This window comes from Pan troglodytes, chromosome 7, assembly GCF_028858775.2.
Source record: "Pan troglodytes isolate AG18354 chromosome 7, NHGRI_mPanTro3-v2.0_pri, whole genome shotgun sequence".
NCBI lineage: Eukaryota > Metazoa > Chordata > Mammalia > Primates > Hominidae > Pan > Pan troglodytes.
In genome coordinates this window covers 122,505,434-122,524,269 of record NC_072405.2, presented here as the reverse complement: position 1 = coordinate 122,524,269, position 18,836 = coordinate 122,505,434, and the positions used below count along the sequence as shown (strand labels likewise).

Here is an 18,836-nt window from a genome sequence, read left to right as displayed (position 1 = left end):
AGAGTATGGATTGAAGTTCAGAGAAGGTAGACTTAAGAAATGATGGCCTTATCCATTGGATATGCAAATCCATTCATGTTAGGGACTTTATAAAGAGGAATGTTTTTTTCTCTTTAATTTTGCTTAAAGTATGTTTTCTCATCTTAAAAGTTTATGTCTTTATGAATTAAAGCCATTTGACAAGAAATTCTGTGTCTTAAGTCTCTAAACCTGATATCAATAGGTTGTTTGGTTTATACATGAAAATTCACGGATAGAAATAGATGGAATGACACACAGAGAGGGTACTGGGGGATTGAGGAGTTTAGGTGGTTAAGTCTCCCTCCTTTATTTGAATATGCATAAGAGGAACACTTCAGAAGTAGGTTAGGCAATAAGTTAGTTATAGAAACAATTGCTTCAGCTGAAGTGCCCATTGATGATGTTCACTGGGAAGCATCTATTAATTCAAAATGTGCTGAATATACAAAGATTAATAAGACAGTGTCACTGGCTTTTGGGTTTGATATTATACAGCATTGCCAGAAGGACTTGAATGTCAACTAGCCCAAAGTTTTACAATATCCAAGAGATAGTGAAAATTTAAACACAGTAAACCAATGTTTTTTGTGCTATTATTATACTTGTGTTACTTTACTCTGGTTTCCGATTTCATTTTAATATTTATTTATTTATTATTATACTTTAAGTTCTGGGGTACAGGTGAAGAACGTGCAGTTTTGTTACATAGGTATACACATGCCATGGTGGTTTGCTGCACTCATCAACCTGTCACCTACGTTAGGTATTTTTCCTAATGCTGTGCCTCCCCTAGACCCTCACCCCCTGACAGGCCCCAGTGTGTGATGTTCCCCTCCCTGTGTCCATGTGTTCTCATTGTTCTACTCCCACTTATGAGTGAGAATATGCTGTGTTTGGTTTTCTGTTCTTGTGTTAGTTTGCTGAGAATGGTGGTTTCCAACTTCATCCATGTCCCTGCAAAGGACAATAACTCATCCTTTTTATGGCTGCATAGTATTCCATGGTGTATATGTGCCACATTTTCTTAATCCAGTCTATCATTGATAGACATTTGGGTTGGTTCCAAGTCTTTACTGTTGTGAATAGTGCTATAATAAACATCCGTCTGCCTGTGTCTTTATAGTAGAATTATTTATAATCCTTTGGGTATATACCCAGTAATGGGATTGCTGGGTCAAATGATATTTCTTTTTTTCTTTTTTTTTTTGGGAGATAGATTCTCTCTCTGTAGCCCAGGCTGGAGTGCAGTGGCACGATCTCGGCTCACTGCAAGCTCCGCCTCCCGGGTTCACGCCATTCTCCTGCCTCGGCCTTCTGAGTAGCTGGGACTACAGGCACCCGCCACCACACCCAGCTAAGTTTTTGTATTTTTAGTAGAGATGGGGTTTCACCATGTCAGCCAGGATGGTCTCGATCTCCTGACGTTGTGATCTGCCCACCTTGGCCTCCCAAAGTGCTGGGATTACAGGCGTGAGCCACTGTGCCAGGCCATCAAATGGTATTTCTAGTTCTAGATGCTTGAGGAATCGCCACACTGTCTTCCACAGTGGTTGAACTAATTTACATTCCCACCAACAGTGTAAAAGCGTTCCTATTTCTCCACATCCTCTCCGGCATCTATTGTTTCCTGACTTTTTAATGATCACCATTCTAACTGGCATGAGATGGTATCTCATTGTGGTTTTGAGTTGCATTTCTCTAATGACCAGTGATGATGAGCTTTTCTCCGTATGTTTGTTGGCTGCATAAATGTCTTCTTTGGAAAAGTATATGTTCATATCCTTTGTCCACTTTTTGATGGGGTTGGTTTTTTCTTGTAAATTTGTTTAAGTTCTTTGTAGATTCTGGATATTAGCCCTTTGTCATATGAATAGATTGCAAAAATTTTCTCCCATTCTCTAGGTTGTCTGTTCACTCTGATGATAGTTTATTTTACTGTGCAGAAGCTTTTCAGTTTAATTAGATCCCATTTGTCAAATTTGGCTTCTGTTGCCATTGCTTTTGGTGTTTTAGACATGAAGTCTTTGCCGATGCCTATGTCCTGATTGGTATTGTCTAGGTTTTCTTGTAGGATTTTTATGTTTTAGGTCTTACATTTAAATCTTTAATGTATCTCAAGTTAATTTTTGTATAAGGTATAAGGAAGGGGTACAGTTTCAGTTTTCTGCGTATGGCTCACCAGTTTTCCCAACACCGTTTATTAAATAGCGAATCCTTTCCCTATTGCTTGTTTTTGTCAGGTTTGTCAAAGATTGGGTGGTTGTAGATGTGTGGTGTTATTTCTGAGGCCTCTGTTCTGTTCCATTGGTCTATATATCTGTTTTGGTAGCAGTAACATGCTGTTTTGGTTACTGTAGCCTTGTAGTATAGTTTGAAGTCAGGTAGCGTGATGCCTCCAGTTTTGTTCTTCTTGCTTAGGATTGTCTTGGCTATGCAGGCTCTTTTCTAATTTCATATGAAGTTTAAAGTAGTTTTTCCAATTCTGTGAAGAAAGTCAATGGTAGCTTGATGGGGATTGCATTGAATCTGTAAATTACTTTGGGCAGTATGGCCATTTTTACAATATTAATTCTTCCTGTCCATGAGCATGAAATGTTTTTCCATTTATTTGTGTCCTCTCTGATTTCCTTGAGCAGTGGTTTGTAGTTCTTCTTGAAGAGGTCCTTCACATCCCTTGTAAGTTCTATTCCTAGGTATTATGTTGTCTTTGTAGCAATTGTGAATGGGAGTTCACTCATTATTTGACTCTCTGTTTGTCTATCATTGGTGTATAGGAATCCTTGTGATTCTTACACATTGATTTTGTATCCTGAGACTTTGCTGAAGTTGCTTATCAGCTTAAGGAGATTTTGGGCTGAGATGGTGGGGTTTTCTAAATATACAATCACATCATCTGCAAACAGAGACAATTTGACTTCCTGTCTTCCTATTTGAATACCCTTATTTATTTATCTTGCCTGATCACCCTGGACAGAACTTCCAATACTTGTTTTTATATTTAGCCAGCATTTGGTTGAATGGGAGTGGTGAGAGAGAGCATGCTTGTCTTGTGCCAGTTTTCAAAGGGAATGCTTCCAGTTTTTGCCCATTCAGTATGATATTGGCTGTGGGTTTGTTATAAATAGCTGTTAATGATTATTTTCATTTTAATTATTTTTTAAAAGTTTTAAATGCTACTAAAAGGAGGTTTAAAAATCCAAGTTTATTGTGTAGTCTTGAATTTCAGAGAAGGTTTTATTTGGACATTAAGGCCAAGATTATGGTAGTCTATAATTAAGGTATACATGCGTTCCAGATGGCTCGGGCATGCCAAGTTTATTCCCGTTGTTGTGGTCAATCTCTTGTACATTTAGAATCCCCTTTCACTCTCAAAAGTTTCTCAGTTTGGATGATGCATTTTATGGACACCCAACCTATAATCCTCCTAAGGCAACATTTATACTTAAAAGCATTTTGTTGTTGCTGTTTGTTTGCTTCAGAGGGAAGTAAGCTTTCAGGTGCTTAATCTGAACATTTGAAAATCGAGTACATTTGAAAATGGTTAAATTTATAAATTATATGTTATGTATTTTCTTTGCCACAATAAAAACATTGAAAGCATTTGATAAAGGTGCATTTGCCTGTGTTGTCTGATATATTTGAAATCATTTGCTTTCATTCCCCATTACACTTCTTCATGCTCACTCTGCTCCAGCCACACAGGCCTCCTAATCTTCCTCTAGAAAGCTAGCCATGCCCCAGCAGAGGGCTTTGGCAGTGCTGTTTACTCTACCTAGAATGCCCTTCCTTAGGACTTCATCATGGCTAAGTATTTTGTTTCCCTAAATCTTTTCTCAGTGAGAGACACCTTTGCCACCTTATTTAAGATCTTCTCCCACCTCCTAACACACACCACCACACATACATACAGGCTTGATCTCTTTTGTCTGAATGATTTTTTTTTTCCCACGGGACTTACCACTTTTTCACATACTACCTTTTCTTAAACTTGCTAATTATGTTTATTGTTTGTTCACTTCCCTCACAAATGCATAAACCCTATAAAAGCAGATTTCCTACAGTATTTGTTTACTGACATGTTCAAGTGCCCCAAACCACCTAGAATAATGTTTTTCTTTAGTAATTAATAAATGTATGTTGAATGGAATAATCTAATCAAAATTTTTAGAAAGCCTGTCACGTTGATCTTTCCAGTGCTTGTTGTAGAACATTGACATTCCATAGTTTTGCATAGATTTAGATTCTGATGGCCTTCTTTTCTTTTAAAAAATGCTTTAAAAATACCGACAGTATTTTGGAGAGGAAGGCAATAAGTTTCTGGTATATGTGCTTCGAGTATTCAAAGTATTCAGGGTACAATAAAACAAATAACCAGAGCTTTTTATATACATGTAAAAGGGCACTGCAATCTGTAGCGTGCAGCCTGGAACATTATGGGTTGGTTCTTTTTGACAGGGACACCTATGAGTCACCTACTTTTTCAAGGCTATACTCCACCTTGGCAGCCAACAAGTCCAAATATGTGGTTTGATTTTGGTCAATACAAAACAACAAAAGTACAAAAATTCTTTCCTTATTAAGGTAGCTTACTAAGTGGAAAACATCGAAATCAAGCTAATTTTTAAATATTATACTGAGTTTTCAATTCAGTATTTATCTGCACATAAGCTAAAAAATAAATTTTTTCATTGGGATAGCTTTATCATGAATAATATATCTCTTTAGTACAATATTCAAATTAATTGTCACCATTTTTCTAAACTGTGTACTCTGCTGAATACTAAATCTTTGATATAAGCGTCTTTCTTTTCATTTCCAGCAAAGTTTTGTGGTGACCCTGGTATACCTGCCCAAGGAAAAAGAGAAGGCAAAAGCTTTATATACCAGTCAGAGATTTCATTCAGCTGCAATTCTCCTTTCATATTAGTGGGATCAAGCACCAGAATATGTCAAGCAGATGGCACTTGGAGTGGTTCATCACCTCACTGCATAGGTAATATTAATTAAAGGCTGATGGCACAGTAACTGTGTAATTAATAGGGGTGACATTTAATGGTTTTCTTTATCCTATAACCTATAGTTGGCTAAATATAAAAACAAGTGTAAAATATAGAAGCAATTAGAAGGCACTGGAAATGAATATTGGTAGAAAATACAACATTAATTTTAGCACTTTAAACTTCCAGAAGAAACACTTGAAATAATTTTGTTGTATATCAGTAAAATGAAAAATAAAAATACTTTCAGGTAGTGACATTATTAAGTACTAACATTTTACTTAGATTTTTACAGTTAATAAAGAATCTTCATATGAAATTAGATTTGCTCCAAAAATATCTAAAAGTTATATTGATTTCAAAATGATTGTAACTATATTTCTGTAATCCTAAAATTAATGCCATATTTGGTAAACTAACCAAATAATCTGTCATTCAAATAAACCGACACATCTACCTACCATTATTATGCCTGAATATCCTATGGGTGTCAGTAAAATCCAAATTATCAAGTCCTGTTTCTGGGAAAATCTGTTATTTCTTCAAAGAAATATTACCCTACCCCAAATCGTAGTTTAGCAAGGTCTTTGGACAAATGTTATATGCATGTACACTGCTTTCATATCCTTTATCTTTCCTTAATTTTACATCCACAGAGCTAGTTGAATGTCAAGTGCTTTTATATCGGAAGGGTTCAAAGTTCAAGAATTTCATAATTCATATCAAATGGAGTCTACCTGACTTTCTTGCTTCAAGATTAACAGGCTTCTGTCCATGGAGAGATGTTATTACATTTACATTATTTATTATTTCCTAGATCATTTGTACCAAACCCCAGATTATTTAAAATTGTTTTCTGTGAGAGAACTATATCTATTGTAAATTTTAAAGGACTAATATCTTTTTAATCTTCATTTTAGAGCCCACCCGAACCTCTTGTGAAAACCCAGGTGTGCCTCGGCATGGATCTCAGAACAATACATTCGGATTTCAAGTGGGTACTTTAGCTATGTCCACTTAGCATCATATTAGGTCAGAATGCGTCTTTGGTTCATATGCATATAATCTTGTTGACATAACAAAAAGTCATGTTCTATCTGCATTTATAAACACATAAAAAGGGTAACAGACAACAAAAGAGTGGAAGTAAAGGAAATTAGAAAAAAATATTTTTAATAAAATTGCCTAACTGGAACATAAAAATAAATTAAAACAAAAAGCAAAAAATAGCAGTGAGCATAGGAAAAATCCATAAGCATTAGAGAGTTATATACAAAACAGTAAGGGTGAGGGAGTAAATGAGTAAACTCTACAGGAAGATATGGGGACAGTGAAGAAAAGTAAAGATAAAAGAGTTTAAAGGAGAGACTTCTGAGACAAACAGCAAATATATAAAAATGCGGGTTATTCAATAAAGCACTAATTGTGTATATGGCCTTGCTGTCAGTGTTTAAAATGGTGGGAAATTGCTGAAAAATAACCAGAACCTGTTGCTATACAACACATAGTTGAATTGTTATATTAGAATTCTTTGGCATGCCCAGTCATGTGTGGCTGACTTTCTTGTTCTCTCTTTTTCCAATTTAGATTTTAGGTAGAGAGTCAGCAACTTTTCAGTTACAAAAGATCCAAGGGGAGCCAAAGTGCATACTGATTCCAAACAGAAGTAGCCAATTTACACATTACCCAATTGCCCTGTGTTGCCGGGTTTTGTAAATTGTGCTATTCTGTGTGAAATTCAGCGTGAACCTGAAGACCATCCATTTCTAAAGGAAGGGCTCATCTAAAGGGCCATATTTTGTTATTAAAAATAGTTTCCATTTATCTACAGTTCAGGCACAGTATGAACATTGATTTGATAGCATTTCCAATTCTGATTTCCTTCAGTCCTGTTCCAGATAATACAAAAGTGTAAAAATGAGTCTGTCTCCATTATATTGGTGTTTTTAGAGAACTTTAGATTAATATCTCCATAAAAGGTTTTATCAATTGATCTAAATCCTGAAAAATGGGCAACTAGCTGCACAGCACTAGTCCTCATCATATGTACAAAGAAACTGAAACAGAATGTGACTTGCTTTGTTCGCAGATCAAGTTGGTGACATATTCTAACAGAATACAAAATTGTGATGTTAGTATCTGTGTACTAAATCAGGCTGATTTTCTAAAGAATATGAGTTTTTTTAGTAAATATTATTTGAGATATTGGAAATGAGAATGATTAACGTGGAGTTTAAAACAGTCATCCAACAAAATGAAGAGAATCACTAACTCTGCTTTCTAAGGATTCTATTATAATCATTGAAAAATGCTGTAACAAAGTTAACCTAACCCTGAATTTATGTTATTTGGGGTAATAAACAGGTATTAAATCATTATATTCTATATGAATAAATATAAATAGACTAGATTCCAAATATGGTAAAGTCTACTTATATACAATTATATAACTATCTATTAAAATTAAATGTATTTTGTGTCTTACATTAGGGAGATTGGCTTTCTTACATGCATATGGCAGGTATGAATGTGTATATATATATATATATATATATACACACACACATACTAAATCTGTTAACTAAATCTGTAAAGATCTAACACAATAAATAGTTATATAATTCTAATTATACTAATTTATTGATGAATTCCAAATGAATATGGTTTTATATGCAAAAGGCATCTTGAGCCATTGAGAAAAACGATTGCTTGCAAGTAACAAAAAAACTGTTTGGAGCTATTTAAAGCCTAAAGGCATTACTGTGCAGGTATGTCCAGACTCCCAAAGAAAGAATCCAGGTGAGACTCATCAAGCCCAGAGTGTAGGTACTGGCTTCAAGTACTCAGTTTTTTATACTACTTTCTGTTTATCTACTTCATATTTTCTCCCCGCAGATTGGCCATATGGCCAAGAGTGAATCATTTCTATTTACATCTCAGCTACATACAGAAAGTGATCATCTCAATCTCAATTCCAGATTTCCAAGGAGAATCAGAATGTCCCAACTTTCGTATTTATGTTGGTTTTATTAGGTGGCCGGTAGTGAGTTATGACGCAAAATCACAGCTGTTAGGAAGCCCATTTTTGGGAAGAGCAAGAGAAAGTTATGAACTACAGAGGCACTCAGATCATTTTCTTAATTTTCTCTTTAATATGTTCATTTGTTCACTCTCTTTTTCTTTATAGATTTACATAGTAGATTTTGGGACATCAATAATTATTAACATACAAAAATATATCACTCATTGCTAGAGATGATGAAAACTCTATCATTGAAAAAAGTATTCAACATAATTTGTCTTTTTATTAAAATATTGTAAATTGGAATAATTTTACTAAAAATAGATTGATAGTGAAGAGAATAGCTGTCAAAATAATTGATGCAACATCAGGATTAACCATGGAGTAAATGACAAGCACACATACACACTGCTGTATCACTTGTTAAACTGAGCTCTGGGCAATGGAAAGTACATTATTTGGATTTAGGGCTTGTTACATAAAGTTATTATAAATATGAAAAGTTTTTAATCCGGCTCTTTAGATATTTAGCCTCAAGATATTTAACCATAAAATATTTAACCCTACCAAACTAATCATAGTGATTATATATGATTTTCAGTTTGTAATTGAAATTAGTACCTTAGTATATTGAATGAGGTAAATATATGTTTCATAGTGTTTTATTACCTTAAATGATAAACACAGTGGCATGAATTCTGAAAGTAAAAAAAATTACTTTCAATTAAAATCTTCTTGTTTTGAATATAAATAATAATAATTAAACTTTTCTTGAACCAGGAAGCCTAGGACCAAAGTTAATGCTCGGTCAGCATAAATTACTTGCATCTTAAGCACATCTGTTATACCTTCATTTTTTATGATCTTGCCTTTCTGTGTCAATTTTATTTATTTTAATTTACATATATCTTTTGTTAGAAGCTACCTCAATTTTTCTTGAGTAAAATGTTTTGTATAAATACATAATGAAAAACGTAAATTTATTTTTAAAAAATATATATTGCAAAGGAAGCATATACGTTTTTGAGACCTTAATAATAAATAAATTTTGAAAGTTCTTAAGACCCATGCTGGATACTCCAGTTAAACAAACATGTGATATTAGAAGTCAGATTCAAATAAATGCATTGATGAAAATTCTAGCACGCCAAGTGTTATTTGCCATGAAATCTCATGGAAGGGAAAATAGAGCTTATTGAGAATGTTCAAAATGTATACAAAATGTCTATTAATCCTATTATTTGCTATATAAATTTTATGATTTAGGAACTAAGATATAACATTTAAAATAGGAGAATACGGTGTTAAAGAACATAAGTGATGTTTACTGATTAAACATGTCTTAAAATTCTATAATGCATTTATACACAACATGGTACTTTAAATCAATTTAAAGTGATTTTTATTTAAACATTGGTTGCAATTAAAACTTGATATGGATTGTTTTTAATTCTTGTTATAAAAACTTTCAATATTATTGCAATGTTTGATATACAAATAATACTTTTTATTCGTAAATATTGGTGAAAAAACTGTACATAAGTTATTTTTCCAAGAATTTTTTGAATTTGATAATATAAATTTTTAGAATGTTGTTGCCTATTTTTCTACAAATAAGCAAATTATACTATGCATGTTGGAAGTTGTTCAGTCAGAAGGATATATCAAATTGGGAAAGGATAAAGAACTATTTAAAATACACTATTAAGTGGGTTCATCACTGACAAAATTATTTATTAATGCACTGATATTTAGAGAAAATTTTGTTGATTTGACTATAACAAGTGCTGGATAAACAATTTAACCAATTATTAAATCTATAAATATTTATTAGATATTAGGTATAAGTGTTTATGAATTTGACAAAAATCTTATTAGATATGTTGGTGATACACAGAAAAATATTAAAACAGATTTTATTTTAATTCTATAATATTTGGTTAATATTTAAAGCAGTTGTTATAATGACTTTGAAAAGCTTACAGGATTGAGGAAAAATGTCTTACAAGTAAAAACAAAGTGTATGTAGTCCAACATATTTCTTATACCTGACCAATATAAAGGTTTGATGAAATAACCCAAATATACCCTTCAAAGAACAAACAGAATGATCTAACCTTATGTTATCCAAAGTATAGAGGTGATATCACTGCATTTTAAGAACTGATAGACGTTAAATATTCTAAAGTTAAGTAATCAAGTAATTTTATATTATTTTGTCCCCATTCCTTCCATTGCTCCAACATTTTCAAATCACATTTTTAAGCTCAAGGTGCACAAGGATGAGTACACAGTCTCCGGCCTAGAAAGGCTAACATTTCTAACAGAGATGGTTTTTCTAATTTCTTGCTGCAGGGAAGGGTTTCTACAGATGATGGCTGAGCTAATTCTTTTAGTGTAAGAGCTAGGAAAGGAAAGTTGGGAAAGGCATTCCATGCAGTAGGAATAGCATGAAAATATGCATGCATTTCAGGATACAAAAGTTCAATGTTAATTGAACAGAATTTGAGTAAAGTAAGCTGTTAATGATGATGCTAGATAGATTCTCAGTTATGGAGGCCTTTGTCATGTTAGCTCAATGTAACTTTATCCTAATGGGTGAATAATAAGGTCAAACTTTCGTGTTGCATAGATCACTCTGACTTTAAGGCAGAAAGTAAATATAGTGGATCATGAAGTGAGAAATGGAGACAAGTTAGAAGATTATTATAACTGTCTATTGTGTAGTTCTCAAAGTGTAGTGCCTAACCGGCAGCAGCAGTTTCACCTGGGAACTTGTTGGAAATATATATTCATGGACCTACCCCAGATCTACTGAGTACGAAACTCTGGAGGGGGGTACTCAGCTATCACTGTTTTCATAAAGTCCTTTTGGTGATTGTGATGTCTGCTAAAGTGAGAACCAAAGCCTATGGAAAAGATATTGGGGAGTAAAACTGGATGTAAACTGGAGAAAAAAAGAAGATGATACTTTGAAAAAGATTTAGAAGGTAAAATTGCCAATTTTGGTGGTGAAGTGAATGAAGGGAAAATTTATTAGTGACAAGTGACACTATTAACTGGGTTCTAACTTTAAGAAGGATTGCTGGATTGATAGAGATGATGGGTTTTGTAGAACTGGTTTGACTGAAGAATAGAACTGCAAACTGTATATAACATAATCTAGCCCATACTGAAAAATCAAAACCTGTACCACCATTTTGCACAACTTCAGAAAGAATGTGAAAGGCGTGCTCTGGAGCACAAGTCAGGGGACTCTGGTTTTAAGGAATAAAATGCAAATGGTGCTTCTTGGAATCAATCCATGTAACAGCCTAGAGAAAATGGGGCATCCAGGGATAAGAGATCTTCTAGAGGCAAAGGTGAGGGTTCATGGAAGACACAGCATGAGATAACATAAAGAAAAAAGGTTGTTGTCAGATAAAGAATTTTGGAATTTAATATTTCTGGCCTAGTATAGTTCTGGGTAATAATAACAATATGAAAAATGGTGGAATTCAGAGTCTGAAGTTTCAAATGGAATCTTGGTATCAAATTATATCATCTTAAGCTTAGCTTCTTATTGTCCGCTCAAGTGGGGATAGGAATTAAGGGGACGGCAGAAAACAGGATCTGAGTGATAAGTCCTAAAACTGTGATTGAGCCTTCTCAGACTGCAATTGCTGGAGAAGTACAAAGTGGCAGACCCTAAATATCCCTTATCTCATCCTCCACCTCTAATCATCCAATAAATCTTGTTGATTTTTTTCTTGTGATTGTTTTGAGGAAATGACTTTTTTCCCCAGGCTTACTGCCACAAGTTAGTACAGTTTTTATCCACTCAAATGTAAAATGGCAGTGCCAGCCTCATATTAGAATTACTGCTGTTCTTCTAAATACCATATCCTGCCATTTGAGACCCTTCGGAAACTAATTCTTACTTATGTCTCCAATTTAGTCATCATGCCTATAATTTATTTAAAACTTGAGTGTCATCCTGGGGTGGAGTGGAGTATAAATTCTATTTCATTTAATCCTTAAAACAGATTTCAATACAAATAATATTATCATCATTATTTATAAATGATAAATTAGGTCTCAAAAAGGGGATAGGAGATATGACTTATTCAAGTAAAGTGAGATCCAGAATTAAAACTACATGTACATTACTCTGGTGATTTGTTTTCTTGTTTACTATATACCCCTGCTTCCCACTTATCCCAAACCTCTATCTGCCCTGCTCACTTTGTAAACAATAAATGCCAATCAATCTAATATACTCTGTTTTCCCCTAAAGCAAATGATATATATTGTAACCAACATACATTTCTCATCATGTTATTATCTTTTCCATTTTTCTGTAAGTCTTTTGCAAACTTTAGTGTTTATTACCACCACCCAAAGGGCTTGTTAAAACAGATTATTGGTTTTTCTAACCTAACAGTTTCTGATTCAGTGTGTCTGGGGTAAGGCCTCAGAACTGACATTTTTAACAAATTCCTAGGAGACATTGATATTACTGGCCTAGAGACTACACTTTGAAAGCCATTGTCCTAGATATTCTCCTAATTACTATACCCTTAAAAGCTAGTACAAACAGTATATCTTCCATTGTATATTTCCGTTATCACCACCACCCTCAGTAACCACCTTTGTCTCTGATCTCATATTGCGTTTTTCACCTTCAATATTTATTTGTTTCTTATGTGGTTAGCTATATTTATTTCCATATCTATTTTATCAAGCTTCATTTATTTATCTTTATCTAACTATCTATCTCTCTATCTTGTATTCATATGTAGCTTGTTGGATTTTTTGGTGTCTTAAATATTTTCTTCAAATTCCCATGGCAAAAAAGCTTGGTATCTATGTATGTACTAAGGACCCAACTATTTGATGATGATATATAAACAAATAAAGCCAGGATTTTATTTTTTAGTTTTGAATTTTTCCCATTTTATTTTAAATCAGATTTCTATTATTTTTTTCTTCCAACTTTACCATATGGAATTTCACTTGATAACATTTTCTCACTCAAGCTCTGTTTGTTGCCATATTTGAAGTTGTAGGGGAATATTTTTTTCCTCTCTTTAATTTGCTATAGGTAGGAAGTGTTGTACAGTTCCATTGCAAAAAAGGACACCTTCTCCAAGGGTCTACAACACGCACCTGCCTCCCTGATCTTACGTGGAGTGGGATTCAGCCTGAATGCATACGTAAGTATTATGGATAAGAAATAATGCTATCATGGGTAAGAATTTATATGCATTTTTTCTCCCAAGTATTCAAATACATTTACATCTATATGTGTATCAAATTGACTTTTAGATTAAAAACATATTTTATGTATATAATTTTATTACTGTATCATAAACCCATGGCCATTGGGAAGCACTCTCTAAGTAAGTCAGAAAGCACAAGGCACAATTTTGTTCTTTTTGTAAAGACCTTATGTTTAGTTTGGCCTGGTAATTTTAGGTAATGATTAGGTTTTAGTTTATAGATCTGCATCTATCAGTCTGAAGTAATCTAAAATACCCAAGGCACCAATCTAACAGCTTCTAATTTTTAAAAATCGCTTGTGAAGATATTATCTGAGAATCTGGGGAAACTAACAACATCTATGAAAGGAAATATTCATGGGCACTTGGCCAAAAATTTGAGAACAATTTTAGAATTTCCTTTATATGTTCTCTGATCCTCAGTGGAGAGCACTTGCTATACAGGTTAAATAAGAACAAAGCCTGGGGCCACTAAATAACTTTTTCTGACATAAAATTAGAAACGAATTCTAGCTGGTCAGCTATTTGGCTTTTCTTCCTCTCCAGTTGCCTTTTAAAAAAATCTCTTCCCTTATCTTTTCAATTGTGTTTCTTGGTGAAAAATGGAAAAAAGTAAGCTGGAGTGGAAACACTTATTAGGATGGTATCTAGCTTTTAGGATTTGCTGAAGCATACACAAGCCCTGTGAATTTACTCTATCCCTGTTCAGAACCAAATGATTGTGGGGGCACCTAGGGACCAGCAGCTTACTTTAAAGCAGGAGAACACTCCACAGAGATGCCATGTTATGTGCCTTTTTGGCTTATATTTAAATATGGAAAATTCCTTAAGGGAGAATTCCTCAGAATGTGTACTTTAAAACAGCTGTTCGGGCTGTAACTAGATATTTCATAGTAAACCATTGTTCTTTGATGTCCTCTAGTTGGGATATGATAGTTTAAATAAAGTTAAACAGCGTCTGTCACTGTGAAGCATCTCAAAGTTTCTAATGTGTCCATAACATAGGGCTTAAGATGGCAGTAGAGACAGACTGTAGTTTTCCTTATCAATACTTACTGCATGAGGATTACATTTCACTAACTGCATTATATTAAATATAAACCATTTAGTCCAGGCACGGTGGCTCATGCCTATAATCCTAGCACTTTGGGAGGCCGAGGTAGGCAGATCACTTGAGGTCAGGAGTTCGAGACCAGCCCGGTCACCATGGCGAAACCCATCTCTATTAAAAACATAAAAAATTAGCTGGGTGTGGTGGCAAGTGCCTGTAGTCCCAGCTCCTCAGGAGTCTGAGGCAGGAGAATCGCTTGAACCCAGGAGGTGGAGGCTGCAGTGAACTGAGATTATGACACTGTGCTCCAGCCTGGGCAGCGGAGTGAAACTCTTGTCTCAAAAACAACAAAATCAAAAACAAAAAACCATTTAACACAATGTTTAGCACACGGAGTAAAAAAATGTTAGCTATTATTTATACTGTTATGGACCTCCATTAAGAAACAAATGAAAAATATTGTTTTTTTTTATTTATCCACAGAACACTTTTTTCAGAGATCACTTTTATGGATGTATATCTATGAATAAATAATTAAAAAATGCTATCTGTTTCAGGGGAAAAATTTCTTGTAGCATTTATCTCTGACGGAGAAAGGAATGGTCTTTATAAGACATAAAACCAATGAAATAAGGGGAAGATATGGTGTAATCAAGGTAGAGAATTAGGAGTGGAAGGAAACATGGAGAAAAGGAGAGAGAGTTAGGTGAACAAAATGATACTTCTAGCATACGGATCCAAATATGGCCTGAAAATTCCATATGTAAAAAAATTATTAAAATGTACTTTTATTGGGAAGTATTAATACCAGAGCAATATAATTAGCTGTGGTTTTATTTAACAATAGAAAATAGATTTTTAATTTAAAATAAATATAATAAATTTAAAATTTATAAAATAATATTTTCTAAGCTCATATAGAAAACCTGAGCTTGACAAACATTAAAAGGTATCTTACCACAGAACTTCATAGATCCTTTAAAATGCTGGTTTTTGTGACTCTCTGGAATGTGTGACTCTCTAAAATGGTAAAGCATACATTTGTGAGCTTAGTTATTGACAATGTCTTTTTTTTCTCAATTTATTTAACATCTATTAACATCTACTAGTGTTCCACAAATGGTGGATTAGGAAATGCTAAAGTATGAAATAAATAAGTATATTTGCATTGAAACATTTTTGTGATTTATTAGAATAATTATTCTAAGATATACGTATATAAAGGCATTGAAGTATATCTAAAATATATTGTGACTCCTGTCTCAAATTTTTCTTAACATATCGATAGAAAATTTACATTGTTCTCTTTTCTTAATATAGCCCACAGCTGTAAACAGCCAGAAACTCCTGCTCATGCAAATGTCGTAGGGATGGACCTCCCATCTCATGGGTATACACTGATTTATACCTGTCAGCCTGGCTTCTTCTTAGCAGGTGGAACAGAACATAGAGTGTGTAGATCCGATAACACCTGGACTGGAAAAGTTCCCATTTGTGAAGGTAAGTTTTCTCTATAGAATCTTTTTCACACAAGAGATTGTACTACTGCTTTCCTTCGCTCCAGACAAAAACTCAACTCAAATTAGCATAGGAACAAGGGAAATTTGTTGGCTAACTCCAAGTCTAGGAGTAATGTAAACACTTCTGGATCCAGAGGCATATAAATTTTATGAGTCTATTCATAGCTTTTTTCCCGTGAGAATGTTACTTCTTGCCTTAATTCTATCTTCAAGTTCTCTCTTCACATAGGTATATTATTTTTCTAGGGCTTTTATAACAAAGTACCATAGGCTGGGTGGCTTAACATAATAGGAATTTATTCCTTCACAATTCTGAAGTCCAGAAGTCCAAAATTAAGGTGTCAGCAGGACCTTGTGCCCTCTGTAAGCTCTAAGCAGAAACCATTCTTTGCCTCTTCCTATCTTCTCATAGCTTCTGACAATCCTGGGTATTCATTGGCTCCTAGCCTTACTCCAATTTCTACCCCATTTCAATATGGCCTTCTTTTCTGTGTATCTTTGTCTGGCCTCTCCTCTTCTTATGGGGATACCAGTCCTTGTATTTGGGGTTCAGCCTAAAATCAGGATTATTTTATCCCAAGATCTCTAGTTAATTACATTTGCAAAGACCTTCTTTCCAAATAAGGTCATGGAGGTACCAGGTGAACATAAATTATGTGGGTACACTATTCATTAGAGTACGGAAAATTGCTACCATAATGCCTAGGTTACTCAGCCAGAGTAACCCTAGTAGAAAGAGTCCTTCCCAAAGTTTTGGTCAGGAAAGCACTATCTGGGATTCTGTTTGCCACAATTTTGAATGGAGCCCATCTCCAAATCCATTACTCAGCCAGGGTGATATGGTATTAATATTTGGACCAGATCTGGGTGAAGTGTCCACCCGATTGCTGCTCGGTCAGGACAATTTCCACTTGGAAAAGGGTTATAATGCCAGAAGAAGGAGTAAAGGAACTTTTTCTAGTGTTTTTGGTAAGGTCATCAACAAAATCCATTTCCTTATATCCAAAAAACCTATTTGTAAGACCTAATGTTTTATCTAATGCAGCTGTCATAAATGACAATTACTTTCTTTTACTTGAAATGTTTTCATTTTCTTTATCAGAACATTCCTCTGCTATTTTTCTTTCTATTTTTTTTATGATTGAAATTGCTGTAGTATGAGAAGATCTTAGTCTTTGGTTTGTTTGCTTGTAGTTATCTGCTTCCACTCTCCTGTCCTCCTATCTACCCCTCTTCAACTAGAATATAATCTCATGAGAGACTTCACTCAAAGTGTTTACAACTGTAATTTTAACACAAATCAGTACCTTACATGTGAAAAGCATTCAATAAATATTTGTTGAATGAGTAAATGTTTTACTCCCTCCTAATTCTGAGTATCCATTCTCCATTTCCTTTATACACTGATTGTTTTCTACTTATGATTTTCTAAAGATGCAGTACTTAGCCATCTCTTGTTTTCATCTCGTATTCACTTTCAGTTGATGTCATTCAAACCAATGGCTTCAACAGCTGTCCTTATGTAGATTACTTACAAACTAATATTTCTAGCTTATTTATCTTATTTTAGCTTCACACTTACATATTCAATTGTTTGCTTGATATCTCTAGTGAAATTCTTCAGTAGCATTTCAGTACTCAATACATGCAAAACTAAACTCATACATTTCTTTTATCTATATAGTTTCCCTTTGGTATTCCCTATCTCAGTGATATTACCATCCTATAGTTAGACATGAGATCTAGTAATCTCCTTAGATATTTTCCTATCCCTCCAAGTCACCACAATTTCAATAGCTTTTTCGTCTGTTCCCCTTTTTGGTTTATTGTCACTGCTATCATACTCTAACTCAGCATTATCTCTACTGGGACTACTGCAGTGTCTCTCAACTTCTCTAGCCATATCCGTACTTGCTGCTTTCCAGAGTTTTCTTGGTTTTGCAGCCAGAGCAACATTTGCCGAAATCACATCCCTTTACAGTCTTTTAAGACATTACATTGTTCTTAGGATACATAGTTTACAAGGCATTCATGTCATAGCTCCTATAATATTCCAGTCACTTCTACATCCTACATGATTTATTTGGTTTTGGACTACCTTTGGTTTTGGTTTAAAACCTGGAAGATTTCACCTTTAAGTCTATCCAATTTCTGGTGACATCTTTAATTATCTCAACAAACTTTGATTTTTAAATGTAAACCCTACCCAAATAGTTTTTGCTTTCTGTCAACAAGAACAACCCTCAGCTCTCAGCTTCCATGTTGGAGGCAACTGTCTCCACTTTGGCTTATGCCTCTAAAATAAGAAATGACATCCCAAGATGACAAAGCAACACAAATCTGCCCCTTGTGCCAATAGACTGTAATGGGAATAATTATTGAAATCATTAGTTACATAACGAGTGCTGAGTAGGGGACTGAGATGTTGTGATGAATGGAACATTTTAGAGAAAACTATCTATGTGAAATGTCAGAGAATAAAATGGACAGTGCATCACACTGTGTGTGTGTGTGTGTGCGCATGTGTATGTAATTAATTGCATCAACTTTTGTAAACACCTTTATTTCTTTTCATAGCTGGTTCTAAAATATTGGTGAAAGATCCTAGACCTGCACTGGGAACACCCAGCCCAAAGCTAAGTGGTTAGTAATGTCATTTGTTTTTCTAGAGTTCATTATTTCTAAAAATGGTCTACTGTTTTCTTGGCATAGTAGCTGTGTATTTAAAAAATATATTTAAGTATAAAAAACTATGACTGTCTTGAATTTGATAATTCACAAGATGTTGAATTTAAAGCAATGTAATACAGTGACATGTTAGTATTCCAAAAGTATTGTTCATAGTTCCGTCTGCTAAAAATATTAAAATTTCCCTTGAAGAGTATCTGTAAATGACTATAGCATAATGGCAATACTGTTATTTAAAGTATTAAAATAAAAATGAGGTCTTATTTAACATTTTTA

General features: G+C 34.1%; 1 protein-coding gene across 8 annotated transcripts in view; it reads left to right on the top strand.

Annotated features, from left to right (window-relative positions):
- Window positions 1-18,836, top strand: part of CSMD3 (CUB and Sushi multiple domains 3) — a 1,209,558-nt gene that overhangs the window by 1,172,158 nt on the left and 18,564 nt on the right. For 7 of the 8 annotated variants that reach the window (XM_054656949.2, XM_016959787.4, XM_016959790.4 and 4 more), the window contains 5 exons: window positions 4,841-5,014; window positions 5,939-6,012; window positions 13,124-13,235; window positions 15,673-15,852; window positions 18,450-18,515. In XM_054656949.2, the coding sequence (XP_054512924.1) occupies window positions 4,841-5,014; window positions 5,939-6,012; window positions 13,124-13,235; window positions 15,673-15,852; window positions 18,450-18,515 (606 nt within the window). The remainder of the gene's footprint in view (window positions 1-4,840; window positions 5,015-5,938; window positions 6,013-13,123; window positions 13,236-15,672; window positions 15,853-18,449; window positions 18,516-18,836) is intronic. The other variant, XM_016959788.4, reaches the window with a different exon arrangement.